The 15643-nt window shown below is 41.9% G+C and overlaps 1 protein-coding gene across 1 annotated transcript in view; it reads left to right on the top strand.

Moving 5' to 3' along the window:
• npepps (aminopeptidase puromycin sensitive) overlaps positions 1-15643 on the top strand; it is a 44457-nt gene that overhangs the window by 14136 nt on the left and 14678 nt on the right. The window contains exons 2-9 of the mRNA XM_060941724.1: positions 2059-2143; positions 5999-6076; positions 8008-8129; positions 11748-11855; positions 12997-13197; positions 13410-13506; positions 13599-13632; positions 13803-13917. Coding sequence (XP_060797707.1) covers positions 2059-2143; positions 5999-6076; positions 8008-8129; positions 11748-11855; positions 12997-13197; positions 13410-13506; positions 13599-13632; positions 13803-13917 — 840 coding nt within the window. The remainder of the gene's footprint in view (positions 1-2058; positions 2144-5998; positions 6077-8007; positions 8130-11747; positions 11856-12996; positions 13198-13409; positions 13507-13598; positions 13633-13802; positions 13918-15643) is intronic.

Here is a 15643-nt window from a genome sequence, read left to right as displayed (position 1 = left end):
AGCAAGCCTAACAGCTTGAACACGGAACTGCCAGTGTTGCCAGATTGGGGGTTTTAAGTGCATTTTCGCGGATTTGAACATGTTTTGGGCTGGAATACGTCAGCAGTATCTGGCAACACTATAGCTCTTCTTCCTGACGACAACCGGAAGTGTACCAACATGATGGGGCGTGTAGCGCCACGTGTGGCTCGGGTGCACAATGCACCTTACACAATAGCCCGATTTCACTTGTGCATGTAGGATTGGATTTCTCTGGCACCCCTGCTGGGACCCTTTGCTCGATTACCAACAGCAGCTCGATTTGGACTTGCATGTAAACGTACTGATTGTCATGATTGTCACTAGCTTGATTGACTCCTGCCTCACCTCATCCAAGACCACGGTCATTGTTTTCAGGCGGCAAAAAAAAAAAATCAACTCTTGTCTAGTGTGATAAATTGCCTTTAAAGACTAAAAAATAGAATCCATTCTCACCTACAGTAGGTAGGTTATGTGGGTTTGGATATATCAATTTGTTTCTCTAAGTACAAGCGTCTTTCAGGCCTGAGGGACGAATATATCCAATTTCATGCCAGTGTTTTTGCATAATGGGGCTTATGAAGAAATGAACTGTAAAGAGGGATTCTAATGTTGGCAAAATAACTAACTTTAAATTTTGGTTTATTATAATGGCACCACAATTACCTAACCAGCTCTGTTACCAGGGTCTTTAACGCTACGTTCACACTGCAAGGCTTAATGCTCAATTCCGATTTTTTTGTGAAATCCGATTTTTTTGTGAGGTCATTCACATTAACAAATATATGCGACTTGTATGTGATCCTCAGTATGAACGAAAAGCAACCTAAAAGTGTTCCGCATGCGCATTGCAGGATACGACGACGTCACACGCAGTGAGCATGGCCAGTGTTTACGGAAGTAAAACCGCCCGGTTGCGGTATGACCCATCCAATCTAGCTTGAATAGCTGCATCCCCCCAAATGGAAATCAGCTCCCTAACCTCTGCGTCCTTCCATTGAGAAGATTCAGAACCTTCACAGCCCGAAGCGTCCCTCGCATTGATGTCATGCGCAGGGGCGCAGATACGTTTTTTGAACTGGGGGGACAAAGCTGCCAGCAAACCAACCCCGATATGCCTGTCAAACTTGTTATGGGTTACCATAGCAACCAAGCTCGAGCTCGCAACCTGTGCAGTCTGCGCAGCTCAACCAACCGAATATCAGTCTTTTTGTTTTTTGTGAGTTGTTGCAACTATGTATACACTGCTGTGCACCTCAATAAACCGAATGGTAATTAGTCTTTTGATTTTTCCGTGAGGTTTGCCTTATGCAAAGAAAGACAGCATAGACGTTTTTTCCTCCCTATAAGTGGGGGGGACCGAACGAAGTGAATTTAAATCTGGGTGGGACGAATCCCACCCGTCCCACCCTCTATCTGCGCCCGTGATTATGCGCCATGTTGTTGTAACTTTTTTTGAGAGACCCGCCGCCTACTTCAGCGCAGAATAGTGACGTTTGTGGCTTGCTGATGACGTGTAAGTCGGATGAATGCGACCTGGCGGTTCAGACTGAAGTCGCATATGAAAAGAGCGGATAGGGATCGGAATTAGGACCACATATCCAAACGGCCTGGGTCGGATTTGAAAAAATCAGATCTGTGTCGTTCATATTGTCAATAAAAGATCGGATACAGGTCACATATGGGCGAAAAGATCGGATTTGAGTCACTTCAGCCTGCAGTGTGAACGTAGCCTAACTCACTTCAGTTCTCATGCAGAAAATTCATGTTGCAATCTCTTTGCGGGTTCAAATCTGCTACCGAGTAAAACAGCAATGCACATTCAGATATGTGTATAGATGGAACAGATGTCAGCAATATGCCACGTGATTTTGGCAGAAGAACTGCGTTCCCTTCGTTCTGGTGAAATACAGAGCAGCCATGGCCTGTGGGGGGAAACTAGTTTTCAGTGACTGAAGATGTCTTGCATTAGCTTTGTGTTTGTGTGTATACTTTAGTGTTTAATACTACATTTAACTTTTTCTTTTTAATTATTTTCAGGTTACACAAGGGACAAATCAAATTGTAATGAACTGTGCTGATATAGACATAATCACTGCATCTTTTGTACCAGAAGGAGGGGAAGGTAAGTGTGGAATTTTTATTACAGCTGCTGCAGTCAGTGTGTGTGTGTGTGTGTGTGTGTGTGTGTGTGTGCATGACCTTGTTAAGTGTTTTCTTTATATGTTAAGGGTGTAAAGGTTCACAGACTCAAGTGAGTGCAGTGGTCCCGGTATTTAAAGTGCTGCTGTGCTGTTTTTAAATAAACAACAACCTTAAACCAGAATCATTACAAGCATAAATGCATCAGTAGGGTCCAGTGTTTTAGAAATGCAATAAAAAAAAAAAAATCAAACAGTAACAGGCATTTCTCATCCTTAGGGCTACCATTTTTATATATTTTATTTGTAAATCAAATGCGTGTTGTACCACAGTATGATTCAAATTCTCTAATTTGATTAGCCAGAAGCTGCATATTTTTGTATAACAGCATGGCTCAGACTGTATTTCCAGCTGTAACATGTACAGTAGGTTAATATTAATGCAATACTAATACGATCTTGATGCTGTAGTAACCGCTATTGCACAGGGACTTGTATGGCAGACAGTCCACATAATCTACAGCCCCAAGTCAGAAAAAGTTTGGACAGCAGATTAAAACACAGCGACTTCTAAATTTGTCTACAATGAAATACAGTATGAACCTGTGAGATTTTTATATTTTGTCTGGTCAACTTCATTTCCTTTGTTAATGTACATCAGTTCCTGCGTTTCAGGCCTGCAACACATTGCATAAAAAGTTGTGGCAGGGTAATGAGGTGAAACAATCAAATGATGATGTCATTTGAAGCAGGTGATTATGAAAGAGGTGATTATGATTTGATGCAAAATCAGTATCCAGGAATGGCCTAGTCTGCCCTGCCCTGTCAATCATTGCCGGCGATTTTGCCGCCTATAAACGCTTCATTGCTAGCTTCTGAGTCTTTCTTTTCCAAAATGTAAAAATTTTTATGTGACGTACTTTGCTTTTGTGAGTGAATAAAAGCGATCTTTTTTGACAAGAATCGTGTTACTATGACAACAGCCGTTGTTTACAAGTATCTGTGTCAGTACTGCGTATGCGTTATTTAACAGCGTGAGATTCACATTTCTTAAAAGAAGTCTGAGTCATATGTTTTGTTGCCAGTAAAAATCATAGTGTGACTGGATGGTCGAATCGGCCAGGCATTTGGCCAGTGCAGGTCCTTAGTTCAGGGCTCTACATTAACTTTTGAAACCACTTGTCCTGTCAGGCAAGTTGAAAGGAAATTTACTTGTCCAAATGTGAAGTTGACTTGTCCAAAGAAAAAAATTGGACTCCATCAATCATCAATTTCTCATGAATAAATTAAAAACCAGAAAATTGAAATTATATATATTTTCATTTTTAAATTATTAACTGGGCAGCACGGTGGTGTAGTGGTTAGCGCTGTCGCCTCACAGCAAGAAGGTCCGGGTTTGAGCCCCGTGGCCGGCGAGGGCCTTTCTGTGCGGAGTTTGCATGTTCTCCCCGTGTCCGCGTGGGTTTCCTCCGGGTGCTCCGGTTTCCCCCACAGTCCAAAGACATGCAGGTTAGGTTAACTGGTGACTCTAAATTGACCGTAGGTGTGAATGTGAGTGTGAATGGTTGTCTGTGTCTATGTGTCAGCCCTGTGATGACCTGGCAACTTGTCCAGGGTGTACCCCGCCTTTCGCCCGTAGTCAGCTGGGATAGGCTCCAGCTTGCCTGCGACCCTGTAGAACAGGATAAAGCGGCTAGAGATAATGAGATGAAATTATTAACTTTGAATATATATCCTCCACTGATTAATTGTTGTTGTCTAATTATTCAGTGTGGCTCCTGTATGGTATTTAATGGTCAAAAAAAGATAATTTCAAATAATCCATAATTATATCTAAATTATAGAGCCCTATGTTTCAAATCCCCAAACTCCCATTACTAATTAGTTAATTAATACAGCCGGTAACCTAATTAGCAGCCATTTGACAGCTTGGTATTTCATAGATAACTTTCCCCACTCCTACCTCACTCCCTGTCAATCCACACGTATGCAGGTGCACATTCCCCGCCACCAGCACTCGGCTATATAATGAACACCATCAACAACAATTCAAAGATTTGGAAATTACCACATAACGTAAATATACAGCTGAATAATGATCCCGCCAACAGAAATGTCAACAAATCCATGTGTATGACACGATTAAAACCAATCATAAATGACCGTTTACTTTTCAGCTCAAATACACGAAGTGGTATTGGCCGGTTTCGCAAGTGGAATATTGTGCATGCGCATATCGCTCTTTCCGAATAGAAACATCCAGCGATTCATCAAAACAATATGTCGAGTGAGATGCTTCGGAAATCATGTAAATAAACTGATAAATTTGATATGTAACCCGAATATCGGCGTATTTTGGCACTTGTCCGATCAGACAAGTAACTGAGACGATGAACTTGTCCGACATAAAGTATCACTTGTCCTGGACAAGCGGACAAGCATTAATGTCAAGCCCTGTTAGTTACGCTACCAGTAGGTGAAAACGAAGCTCTGGTTTTTGGATACTTTTTCTGATTTGGAGTTGTAAGGCTAATAATATTAAAAAAATGGATTTTTAAAATGTGTTGCTTAACTTGATAAAATGTTGCTGTGGTGGCATTTTGAAAGGAGTTTCTGCTTGGAAGCGCTTTGTGACAGTGCTGTGCAAAGTTTTGCAACACAGGAAAGTCTTCAGGACAGAAGAGTTAACACACTTCAGTTTCTTGGTAAAATAAGTCTTTTGTTTGTTTATTTAGAGGGAGACGCCTAATTATGGGAGGGGGAAGGAGAGAGACCTGACTGATAGAGGCGCTGATGAGGGGTTAAATGTTTCTTGCAGCTGTAATACAAGTGAGAACAGGAACTAACTTGTCTCTCAGATGTTTCAAAACATTAATTCTAGCTATAAACTGAATTTGAAATACAGTGTGCATTATTTGTATACAATCGCATGGATTATCGTGGTATTCCTTACATAATACACGCATCATTTTGCAAGAAGGGAGGATTTGTCTGCTGCTGTGCAGAAATGTCCCTACCTGGGACAAGCAAATTTCACGTCTGGACCATTAGACATTTATTCATAGCTGCCCGATGGACATGCAGACTCGACAGCCGGAGGAGGAAAATAATCCATACTGTTTGTTCACTATTCTAGAACAAACCGCTTCATGTTGTTTTGTATGTTTTAAACACAATGAAATCCATGGTGGTATGACGTGCCACGATGCTGCACTAAGCACGTTCGCCCACTCCGTCACACACGTGCATCCATCAAGGTTCTAATTGACTGTGGAGAGATTTTTGAGTCAGATTATTTTAATTGTGTATTTTCAGATGATTCTAATCTAAATGAAATAATCATTTACTTGTGATGCACCACAGCTCATAGGCAAAATGTTCAACAGGATGTGCTGTTATTTAAAAAAAAAAACGTTATTTGGAGAGGATAATGATGATTACTACACAGGTGTGTAGCAAATTTGTGTAAAAATAAAATGTTCGACAAAATAAGTAGCAATAAAAAGTAGAAAAACATAAGTAACTGAGGAATTAACAAGACAAATAAAACTAGAATAAAGATGTATACAAAATAATTGTTTTTATGGTTTGTCTTGATATAATGACACTTTTGTATTCATTTTTGCCAGAGCTAGTCCTCTATCATGTCACAAGAAGAGGCACGCACCTCTATGACATGTGCACAGAGTCAAGTTAGAATTTCTAGACAAACACGGCTCTGTGTTCAGCCACAACCTCAGGCTTCGGTTTTGTGTGGCCTCCGTGCATTTCCATGCCATTTTAATACCAGCATTGTAATACTATCTAGCTAATGTATTTGTTTCCTTGTTTGCATTTAGAAATCAGTGCTACAGGATTTAACTATGAGAATGAGGATGAGAAAGTGACTTTGTCCTTCCACTGTGCCCTTCAGAAAGGTAAACACTGCAGCACCCCTCTGTGAATGAGGCTCTGTTATAGTCCTGCTAACAGTCACTATGTAATCGGTTGCTATAGTCGTGTTCTTTCCACAGTTGAGAAGATGGCTAATCAGCTTTCTGTCAAACGCTATTGTTGTTCCATTGTGTTAACTCACAATAAACTTGTTCCCGTCTCAGTCTTTGTATAGATGACTTGCAACCACGTGATCAAAACGTGCTACATCATAAGCGTCCGCCATGACGGTGGATATACCGTACAAAGCAACTAGGATGACAGCCGCTGAAAGCGTGTCTGTAAACAATGCTGAGTTTTCTCAGTATTACCACGATTTGAACGATTGAGCAAGGATTCGATACAAAGAGAAGATGGATGTGTGTGGTTTTGACCCATATTCTTATTTTAAAAAAAAAGTCAGACTTTTCTGAAGATGAGATGCTTCTACCAACCATCGAGTACAAATACAGGTCGTTTCGTCTGAAGCCTTTTTCATACACACTATTTTATATTTCAGGTATTTGTTCAGAAAAAAAGGAGGAAGTCTCAATGGAATTTGACCAAAGCAAAACACGTTTTTGTAAAGCAAATGAGTGCCATGGTACGTGCGCTTTGACACTAAAGGGCGTACTAAGGGGGGTAACCACATCGGCCCATGCCGCTTGCTGACCCTGGGACGAGTTAACTCCCTTGTCATTGCAGGTTGCTCACTTGCATGTCTGTTTCTGGCTGGATCATATTAAATCTTCAGTCGTGGAACAGTGCTCTCGCAAGGGGCTTCATTCGCGAATACCAGGCCGAGGTGCGGTCCTACTGACCCGAGACCAGGCCCTTTCGAAGGGGGAGGCACCTGTAAAATTTGGCTTCGCTACGAGCTCTCCTGGCCGAGTTATTAATTTTTAAAGCCGACTGGATCATGTTAAATCTTTAGGTGCGGAGCAGTGCTCTCGCAGGGGCTTCATTCGCGAATCCCGGGCCGAGGCGCAGTCCTACCAGCCCGAGACCATGCTCTTTCAAAGGGGGAGGCTTAGAGGGAAGTGCCTGTAAAATTTGGCTTCACTGTGAGCTGCGTTGGCAGAATTATACATTTTTAAAGCCAGCTGGATCATGTTAAATCTTTAGGCGCGGAGCAGCGCTCTCGTGGCGCTTTTGTTCACGAATACCTGAAATATAAAATAACTGATTGTAGCGGTTCAGTGTGGGTGGGCGGAGCACAGAGGACGGCAGGACAGAGATCAGGTTTGACAGGGCGTTTTATTGCCACACTTTTCAGTATAACAACTATCTATTTTGCAGACACACACACACACACTGTGTCTGGTTCCGGAAGAGCCCCTCTGCTCTCGCTCTCCCTCCTTAAGTAGGGCGCGGTCACTGGGAAGACACACAAACACAGGTTAATTGCTCTCAGGTGTAGTGATTCTGCCACTTACCTTCCCTGACTCCGCCCTCCTGTCACAGACCGGCGCTTGACCACGCCCCCGCTGCCACACTGATAGTGCAAATGAAAAAGGCTTTGGGTGAAATTGTCATTGGACAAAGTGTCCTGATCCTCTTGTGTCCTCTTTGTACTAAGCCTCTGTGTTTCCTCGGCCTCTTTCCGAATCGCGGACGGAATTCTAAAAAATTGGAACGTCCCACGATCAAGAGTACTGTTGTGACCACAACCATATACAGCACAAAGATATGGCATAGCTAAAAGAACGCTTAAAGCAGTGGAAAAACAGAGTTGTGCACACGTGACTTTTGTATGGAATGTCACTTGACCCCGCATTTGTATCTCCACCAACATGGTCAACATCTGGGTTTCTATTTTGCTTTGATGTTACTTGCAAGTCAAGGATGGTCTAACTAACTTAAAAAACACCAACCAGTATATGTGTTGATTCGGGATAATGTGAGTTTGATTTTTTTTTTTTCTGCATGTTTTTAGGGTCTGGTATGTTGAAGATTGACTTTGTTGGAGAGTTAAATGACAAAATGAAAGGTTTCTACAGAAGTAAATATACAACTCCGTCAGGAGAAACCCGCTATGCAGCTGTCACACAGTTTGAGGTAAGTCGGCACACAGCAAGTATCTTCATTTCTTTCATTCAGGCTTTGCAGTTCTTTGTGTTTTATCCCAGCAGTTTTATTGGAGGCTTGGGTGTTGTGTGTGTGTGTGTGTGGGGGGGGGGGGGGGGGGGGGTTTCAGGGTTCCCGCGGGGTCTAAAAAAGTCTAAAATTCAGAAAGTTAAATTTTAGGCCTTAAAATGTCTAAAAAATACACATATTTTCATCCCAGGTCTAAAATTTTATTTATCCAAGTCTAAAATTCTTACATCCGTTCAGTCCGTTCCTAGAAGTGCCTGCAAAACATTAATAAAAAATGTCCCAGTTGCGTTGTTGTCTGCCTGCTAAAAAACTTCAATCACCGATGATCGCGGCAAGTATGCAACGGTCCAGTTTGTCCACTGCGCCTACCGTAGTTCTACCTTCTAAGTCCCCGCCGAGTTTATGCAGTCTGTGGCAGTCAGAGAAGGTTAGCGGTTGTGTTGGCAGTGCGATGAAGAGTGTGGATACTAGCGCGTCGAATAATAGTGAGTAAAGAGGTTCACATACTTTTGCCACTCACAGATATGTAATATTGGATCATTTTCCTCAATAAATAAATGACCAAGTATAATATTTTTGTCTCATTTGTTTAACTGGGTTCTCTTTATCTACTTTTCGGACTTATGTGAAAATCTGATGATGTTTTAGGTCATATTTATGCAGAAATATAGAAAATTCTAAAGGGTTCACAAACTTTCAAGCACCGCCGTAAGTATGAAAAACGAGAATGTTCTGCGAGCAATAGGCTGAAGCACACTATCGCTAAAAGGAGCTGTGTTGGGCTGGAACGGTTGGTTAAATAGCCGCTCACATTAGCGCGGAGAGCTTTCACACTGTAGACCAAGGGTGCCCAATTTGAGGCCCGCGGGCCAAGTTTGGCCCATGTTCCGTTTTTTTTGGCCCGCCTCATTTTTCCCATCTGTGCCTGCCCGTCAGTGCCAGGTCTGTGCCAGCCGCTGGGAATTTCTGTCCCAACGGCTCCGAAGAGTTGCCTGCAGTTCACTTTCTGACCACAGTTTTATAAGGGGGGACAAGGGGGGGGCGCTGTTGAGTTGCTGGCTCTTCTGCCTGTCAGCAGGCTCATGACACAAGCGAGGAGCAGAGGTTACGATGGAGCGCTGTGTTAGGCAGTGGCACACGGGTAAAAGAAAATTCAAAAATAGTTGGCAAGATTTTTTTTTTTTCATGGAAATCGATTCCTCGGCAGTGTGCCTTATCTGTAGACAGAGAGTGGCAGTTTTGAAAGAATACAACATCCGTAGACATTATGAAACAAAACATTTACCTCAGTTTGCGAAATACAGTGGTGAAATAAGAAAGCAGAAGGCTAGCGAACTGTTAGCCAGGCTCAGTGCCCAACAACGCACGTTACTGCAGCCGTCATCTGCTCAAGAAAATGCAACTAAGGCCAGCTATAAGATCAGCGCAATGATAGCGAAATCTGGGAGATCTTTGTCATGTGGAGAGTTTGTTAAAAGTTGCCTGACTGTGGCTGCAGAGACTGTGTCCCCGAGCCAGACACGGGCCTTTTCGCAAATTAGTTTATCATGGAACACAGTTACCTGCCGCATCGAGGACATGGCTGAGGATCTCAGAGAACAAATCGTTGGTAAAGCATCCAGATTTACGGCCTTTTCTATTGCTTGCGATGAGAGCACCGACATGTGTGACTATGCACAATTGATGGCATTTTTGCGCGGAGTCAGTGAGGATTTTGAAGTGTGACAGGAGCCGGCTGGCCTTGAGACACTTTCAGGTACAACACGAGGGAAATGTTGTGTTGTGTTCTATATTGCTCAGTTCACATTGTCCAATTCCATACCTAATACTCAATCTAATTTCACATTCAGTCTAAAGTAAATTCTCTCTGGTTTCATAAGTTGGGCAATCCAGCTGGTTTCAAATGGCTTAAAAGGCACAGTGTTACAAGGGCATGTGTTATTGCTCAATTCACATTTTATTTAATTTTTAAATAGAATTGTATATTTGGTTGTCCTCGACCTTATCCAACTGTTTTCAACTTGTTCAAGCTACCAAAGCACTTTTTGTAATATAGTCTGAAATGTTGCTTTCCTTTCAAATATGTTTCTACCTCTTAAAATAAGCCATGTGGATGTTCTGTCATCTTCTGAAATTAATAAAGGTCGGCCTACTATAAATATACAAAATATGTGTTTAATTGCTTTAAACATTTACATTTGAGTTTAATGATCTTAGCCTATATAAAAATGACACGTTTCAATAAAATGTAAGGTAACATAATGTGGACATTCGTTTTTTTGGGCTGCGGCCCACCCACAGAATTAATTTTTGGCCCATTGTAGAGAAGAATTTGGGCACCCTTGCTGTAGACAATCTTAGCGTGCACATTACATGTCGTCAACGTTACCATGACAACATGGAGCGCATGAGTCCAGTCAGCGTATTCAGCTTTCTAACGGTGCTTTTTTTTTTTTTTAATATATTATTCTCTCCCCAATGGTGTGTCTTTCCTGGCTTTATTATTTAGTATTTATTAATTTTGCATTCATATTTTGCAATGATTTTACACCTCTGTCTCAAATGGCCCCTGTTTGCTCTGCTACTGCTTAAAAACCTGCTGTCTCCCTTGTATACCTCTCGCAAGGTATGACTTGATTTCACTGGTAAATCGCTGCCGCCTTGCGTGAGTTTGCTGTTTAACTGGAAGCAAGTGTGCTACGGGGCTACTACGTATGTTTTAACTATTAGTTTTAAAAGATGTGTATGCATTTTTACTGTTAATATGGTTGAAATGGTTGCTACAGCAAGTGGAGGTCTGCGATGCTGTGGTTTGCAGCATGGGGTTCACATGAGCAATCAAGAAAGTCGTCATCTGACAACAGTGCATTATACAATAACGCTGTTTTATTACCAGAACACCACTAATCAAAAGTTTAAATGAGTTCTGTTGCAGTTAGGGGAAAAAACCAAACCCCTACAGACTGCATTTACTGCACAAATGCCCTTTATCACTCTATTGTCTTGTACTTTTGTTGCTATGTGACATAATGTACTAATGTTGCCATATGACATAAATAAGCACACAATCAGTTTGTATCCCTGATAGTCAGTTTACCAATACAAATGACTTTGTTTTGAGAATTGAACTCGATTGTCTTTTTTTGGGAAGGGCGGGGGTAGGGCAGGTTGTAATGCTTCGTGTTGGTCTAAAAAATTTTTCATAATGGTCTTAAGTCTAAAAAAGGTCTAAAATTTAACTTACTGAATCCTGCCAGAACCCTGTGTTTTGTTTTTGTTCCCCCCCACCACTAGTTAGACACATTCTGCTGAACACGATTGATTAATGTATATTATAGGACTATTTTATAGGTAATGAATAACTACATCTCCATTGAACAAGCAGGGAAGAGTGGTTTAGGATTAAAGGCAAAGAGGAAAGAAAGGTAGAAGGAAGGTATTAATGCTCTTCTTCACACTCTGTACTGTGTCTGTCTTTTGTTTAATTTCAGCTTTTGTCACTTTCTGCTGACATAAATATTCCAGCTTGAACACATGTGAACCATTTTGTGTGTGTGTGTGTGTCTCTCTCTCTCTCAGGCCACAGATGCTCGCCGAGCTTTCCCTTCCTGGGATGAGCCAGCTATCAAAGCCACCTTTGACATCACCCTTATTGTCCCCAAGGACCGAGTAGCCTTGTCGAATATGGTACATTATGTTGCACCCTGCCTCCTGAAAATGCATTGCCTCGGGACTCTGTGAATGTTTAATGTAACAGATGCTCAGTTGTGTTCTTTCTCCTCATGCAGGTCATCTGTCGCACTGAGGAAAAATCTTCTTAAAGCAGAGTGCTAATTATTTTGAGCTTAAGTTTAGGTATAATGTGTCCAAGATGCTGTTACAGGATATCACTTAAAACCTAAGATAATTGGTAACTTCTCTTTGGATGACTGTTTAACATGGTGCAATTTTTTTTTAATTTAAAGCAAAGTCTTTTGAAAACAACAAATATTTAAAGCGTGTTCTGTATCCAGGGGTGATAGCGTTCCCTTTACTGTCTATCTGCGCATCTCAGAATGACACAGGATAATGGGCGAACTAGATTTTTTTTTTTTTTTCCGGCGCCGCGGTACGCTGGAAATCCGGCGCGGCGCCAGAACGCTATCACCCCTGTGTATCAGTTTTTGTTTATTTACAGAAATTATCCTCAGCTGGTTGAACCAGGTCCGTCCACTGTGTATATTTTGGCGCATGCAGCTATGCTCGGATACTTTCAGCTACAGAACCTACATTTGAAAATGGACAGCTAGTTAACTTGGCTAAAGATAATGATGAACAAATTGTGGTTATGGTTTTGTTCTTTGTTAAACCCATGGCTGAAAGGGACTACAAATCATGACTTGCAGTGTTTAAAATCCACCCATGTCTAATTGTATGCAAACGTGAGCTTGTTTATTAAATTGCTAGGTATGAGGAAGGTGTTTCTAAATTGCTTATTTATGCATCATCTGAAATTCAGCTATTTTAATTTGGGTGAACGTGTAGAGACATTTTATTTATTTATTTGCTAAAAATTTGTTTGTGGATGCTTTGACAAGTTTTGTGAAGACCACTTTTCATACATTACATAATGTAGCTCAGTTCAGTGTTGTGCAAGAATGGCAGTGTAGCTCTGGTTTTAGCTGATTTTCAGAGAACATCCTAATTACAGCAGTTAAGGGAGGGAAGATGCAGATGGGCATAGCTGGGAGCTTAAAGCTATTTTTGGACACATTCTTGCAGTGTATAGATGAAAAGCTCTCACTTTGGCCTCGCACACTATTGTCATAACTGTGATGTTGCACTGTAGAATGTCCTCGATCGGAAGCCGTACCCAGAGGATGAGAATCTTGTGGAAGTGAAGTTCGCTACTACACCCATCATGTCCACCTACCTGGTGGCGTTCGTCATTGGCGAGTTTGATTTTGTGGAGAGCCAGTCTTCTGATGGTGTGACGGTCCGCGTGTACACTCCAGTGGGGAAAGCAGAGCAGGGGAAGTTTGCACTAGAGGTAAGCAGCTTAAGAAGAGCAGCATTTCATTAGCCCTGACACAACAGTGTATGAAGACTTCCAATTATATGTGGAATTTAACGTTGCCCAAAAACTAATTATTGCCCAGCTGTTTGGCTTGTTGCCCCAGCTACGGTTATTTTATGGTTAAGCATTAGCAATGTGTTCTTTTTATGTTTGATTAACTTGAAATCTTCTCTCTCTCTCTTTAGGTGGCTACTAAGACCTTACCTTTCTACAAAGACTACTTTAACGTTCCTTATCCATTGCCTAAAATTGATCTAATAGCAATTGCTGATTTTGCTGCTGGTATGTAGTTGTCTTTTTTTTGTGTGTGTTTTATTATACAGCGTTTCCACATATGTGGCACATGATTTTATTTATTTATTTTGTCCATTTAGGTGCCATGGAAAATTGGGGCCTTGTTACTTACAGGTATTATGAATGAATGAATGCATATTAGTATAGAAATTTGGTAAACACTTGTATGTGCATCCAAAAAAAAATCTTTAACTTCCTGATCTGCATTTTCATTGTAAGTGATTTGATCACTTGATGATGTTCCACAGAGGGGGAAAAACTGCAGTGCGTATTTTGTGTTTTAGGGAGACTGCTCTACTGATTGACCCAAAGAATTCATGTGCGTCCTCACGTCAGTGGGTGGCCCTGGTGGTAGGGCATGAGCTGGCACACCAGTGGTTTGGGAATTTGGTTACTATGGTGAGTGTGTGACCTCAGAAACTGTGGTGAACTCATACGAGCTTTGTTACTGTCTGCTGAGAACCAAGCTTAGTACACGTTTGTGTTAATAAAGTATCTGTTCTGTGGGTTTACAAATATTTATTTAATCCCATTTCTGTTTCAGTAATAATGATTGTGTGTGTAGTGTGCACTATTCGGTTCGATTCAATTCAAAATGCTTTTCATCTTGAAAGGGGCAATTCATGGCAAGCAGGATAGCAGACAAAGTGCACAGAAATTTCGTACACACAACAAAAATGCAGACAATCTAAAAAATACAAACCTGAGAAATTACCAAAAAAATGTCACATTAGACGAGATTGGATAAAATTAAAGCGCTTTGTGTAAGGCATTCCAGACTCGATTACAAATAAATAAAGAAAATAATAATAAATAGCCTGAACACTATCTGCTGATTTTTATATTTACTGTTTCCTTTGTTCTTAGTGTGAGTCGGCGTACATTAGCTTGTAGATGAGCCTGGTTTCCAGTTACTAATGGAGGTTTATTCTTTTTTTTTTTTTCCTTTTAAACTTTGTTTATTGGGTTTTGCAGACGTATACAATTGCATTGAAACATTTACAAAGAGTTAAGTATACATTCTTTCTTTTTAGACAACAAAAAAAGGGGGGGGGAAGCAAAAAAAAAAAGGACAGGCACATCAGTCAGGTAACAGTAAACAGCAATAAACATAGCAACAGACATCCCAAGTCAGAGTAATGGCACCTCTCTTAGCTGCCTCAGTCGTGTCAGTCGGGGCGAGTGAAAGATCTGTCCTCATAACGAATTGAAAGAATGGGCCCCATAATTTCCCAAATTTACTGGAGCAGCCAGTCAAAGACAGTCTAATGGCCCTTTTCCACTACCCTTTTTCAGCTCGCTTCAGCTCACTTCAGCCCGACACGGCTCGCGTTTCGACTATCGCAAAACAGCACGACTCAGCTCGCTTCAGCCCTGCTTAGCACCCAAAACTCTCACGGTTTTGGAGTGGGGCTGAAGCGAGCCAAACCGAGCTGAATGAGGCTAGGAGCGTGAGGAGACACTCCCCTGTGCACTGATTGGTGAGGAGGAGTGTCCTCACATGCCCACACACGCCCCGCGAGCACGCTGGGATCTGTAAACACCGCAAACCCGGAAGGAGAATTACGAATTACGAGAATTTCTGAAGCCTTATGCGCCTCGCCTCATCTATACGCTCTTGCCAGTATCTGTCCGCGTTGTCGGTGACAACAAGCCACAGCACCAAGACCAGCAACACTAACAACTCCATGTCCTCCATGTTTATTGTTTACTATCCGGGTCGTGAGACTACCGCTTAAAAGGTCACTGATGTCACTGTTTGCGCCGCTTAACGACATCACGTGACGTCCACCCACTTTCGCTAACTCCACCCAATGTGTCCACCCACTTCCAGCCAGCACGGTTCAGCGCGGTGGTAGTCGAAATGCAACTCCAATAGCCCCGCTCAGCCCAACTCAGCACGGCACGGCTCAGCCCGACTCAGCCACGTTTGTAGTGGAAAAGCGGCATAATTTTCTCCAACTTCAGAAAATAAAGGGCGTCTCTAATCCAGTGGGCGTGACTGGGCGGAATCGTTGATTTCCAATTAATTACAATTAATCTTCTGGCTAGCAAGGTAGCAAAAGCAAGTACATCCTTTTTGGACTTGGAAAGGGATGGGGAAGGGGGGGGCAACTACCTCTGA

Source organism: Neoarius graeffei, chromosome 15, assembly GCF_027579695.1.
Source record: "Neoarius graeffei isolate fNeoGra1 chromosome 15, fNeoGra1.pri, whole genome shotgun sequence".
NCBI classification, from domain to species: Eukaryota; Metazoa; Chordata; class Actinopteri; order Siluriformes; family Ariidae; genus Neoarius; species Neoarius graeffei.
Note: the sequence above shows the minus strand (reverse complement) of the source record. Positions and strands in the feature narration are given on the sequence as shown.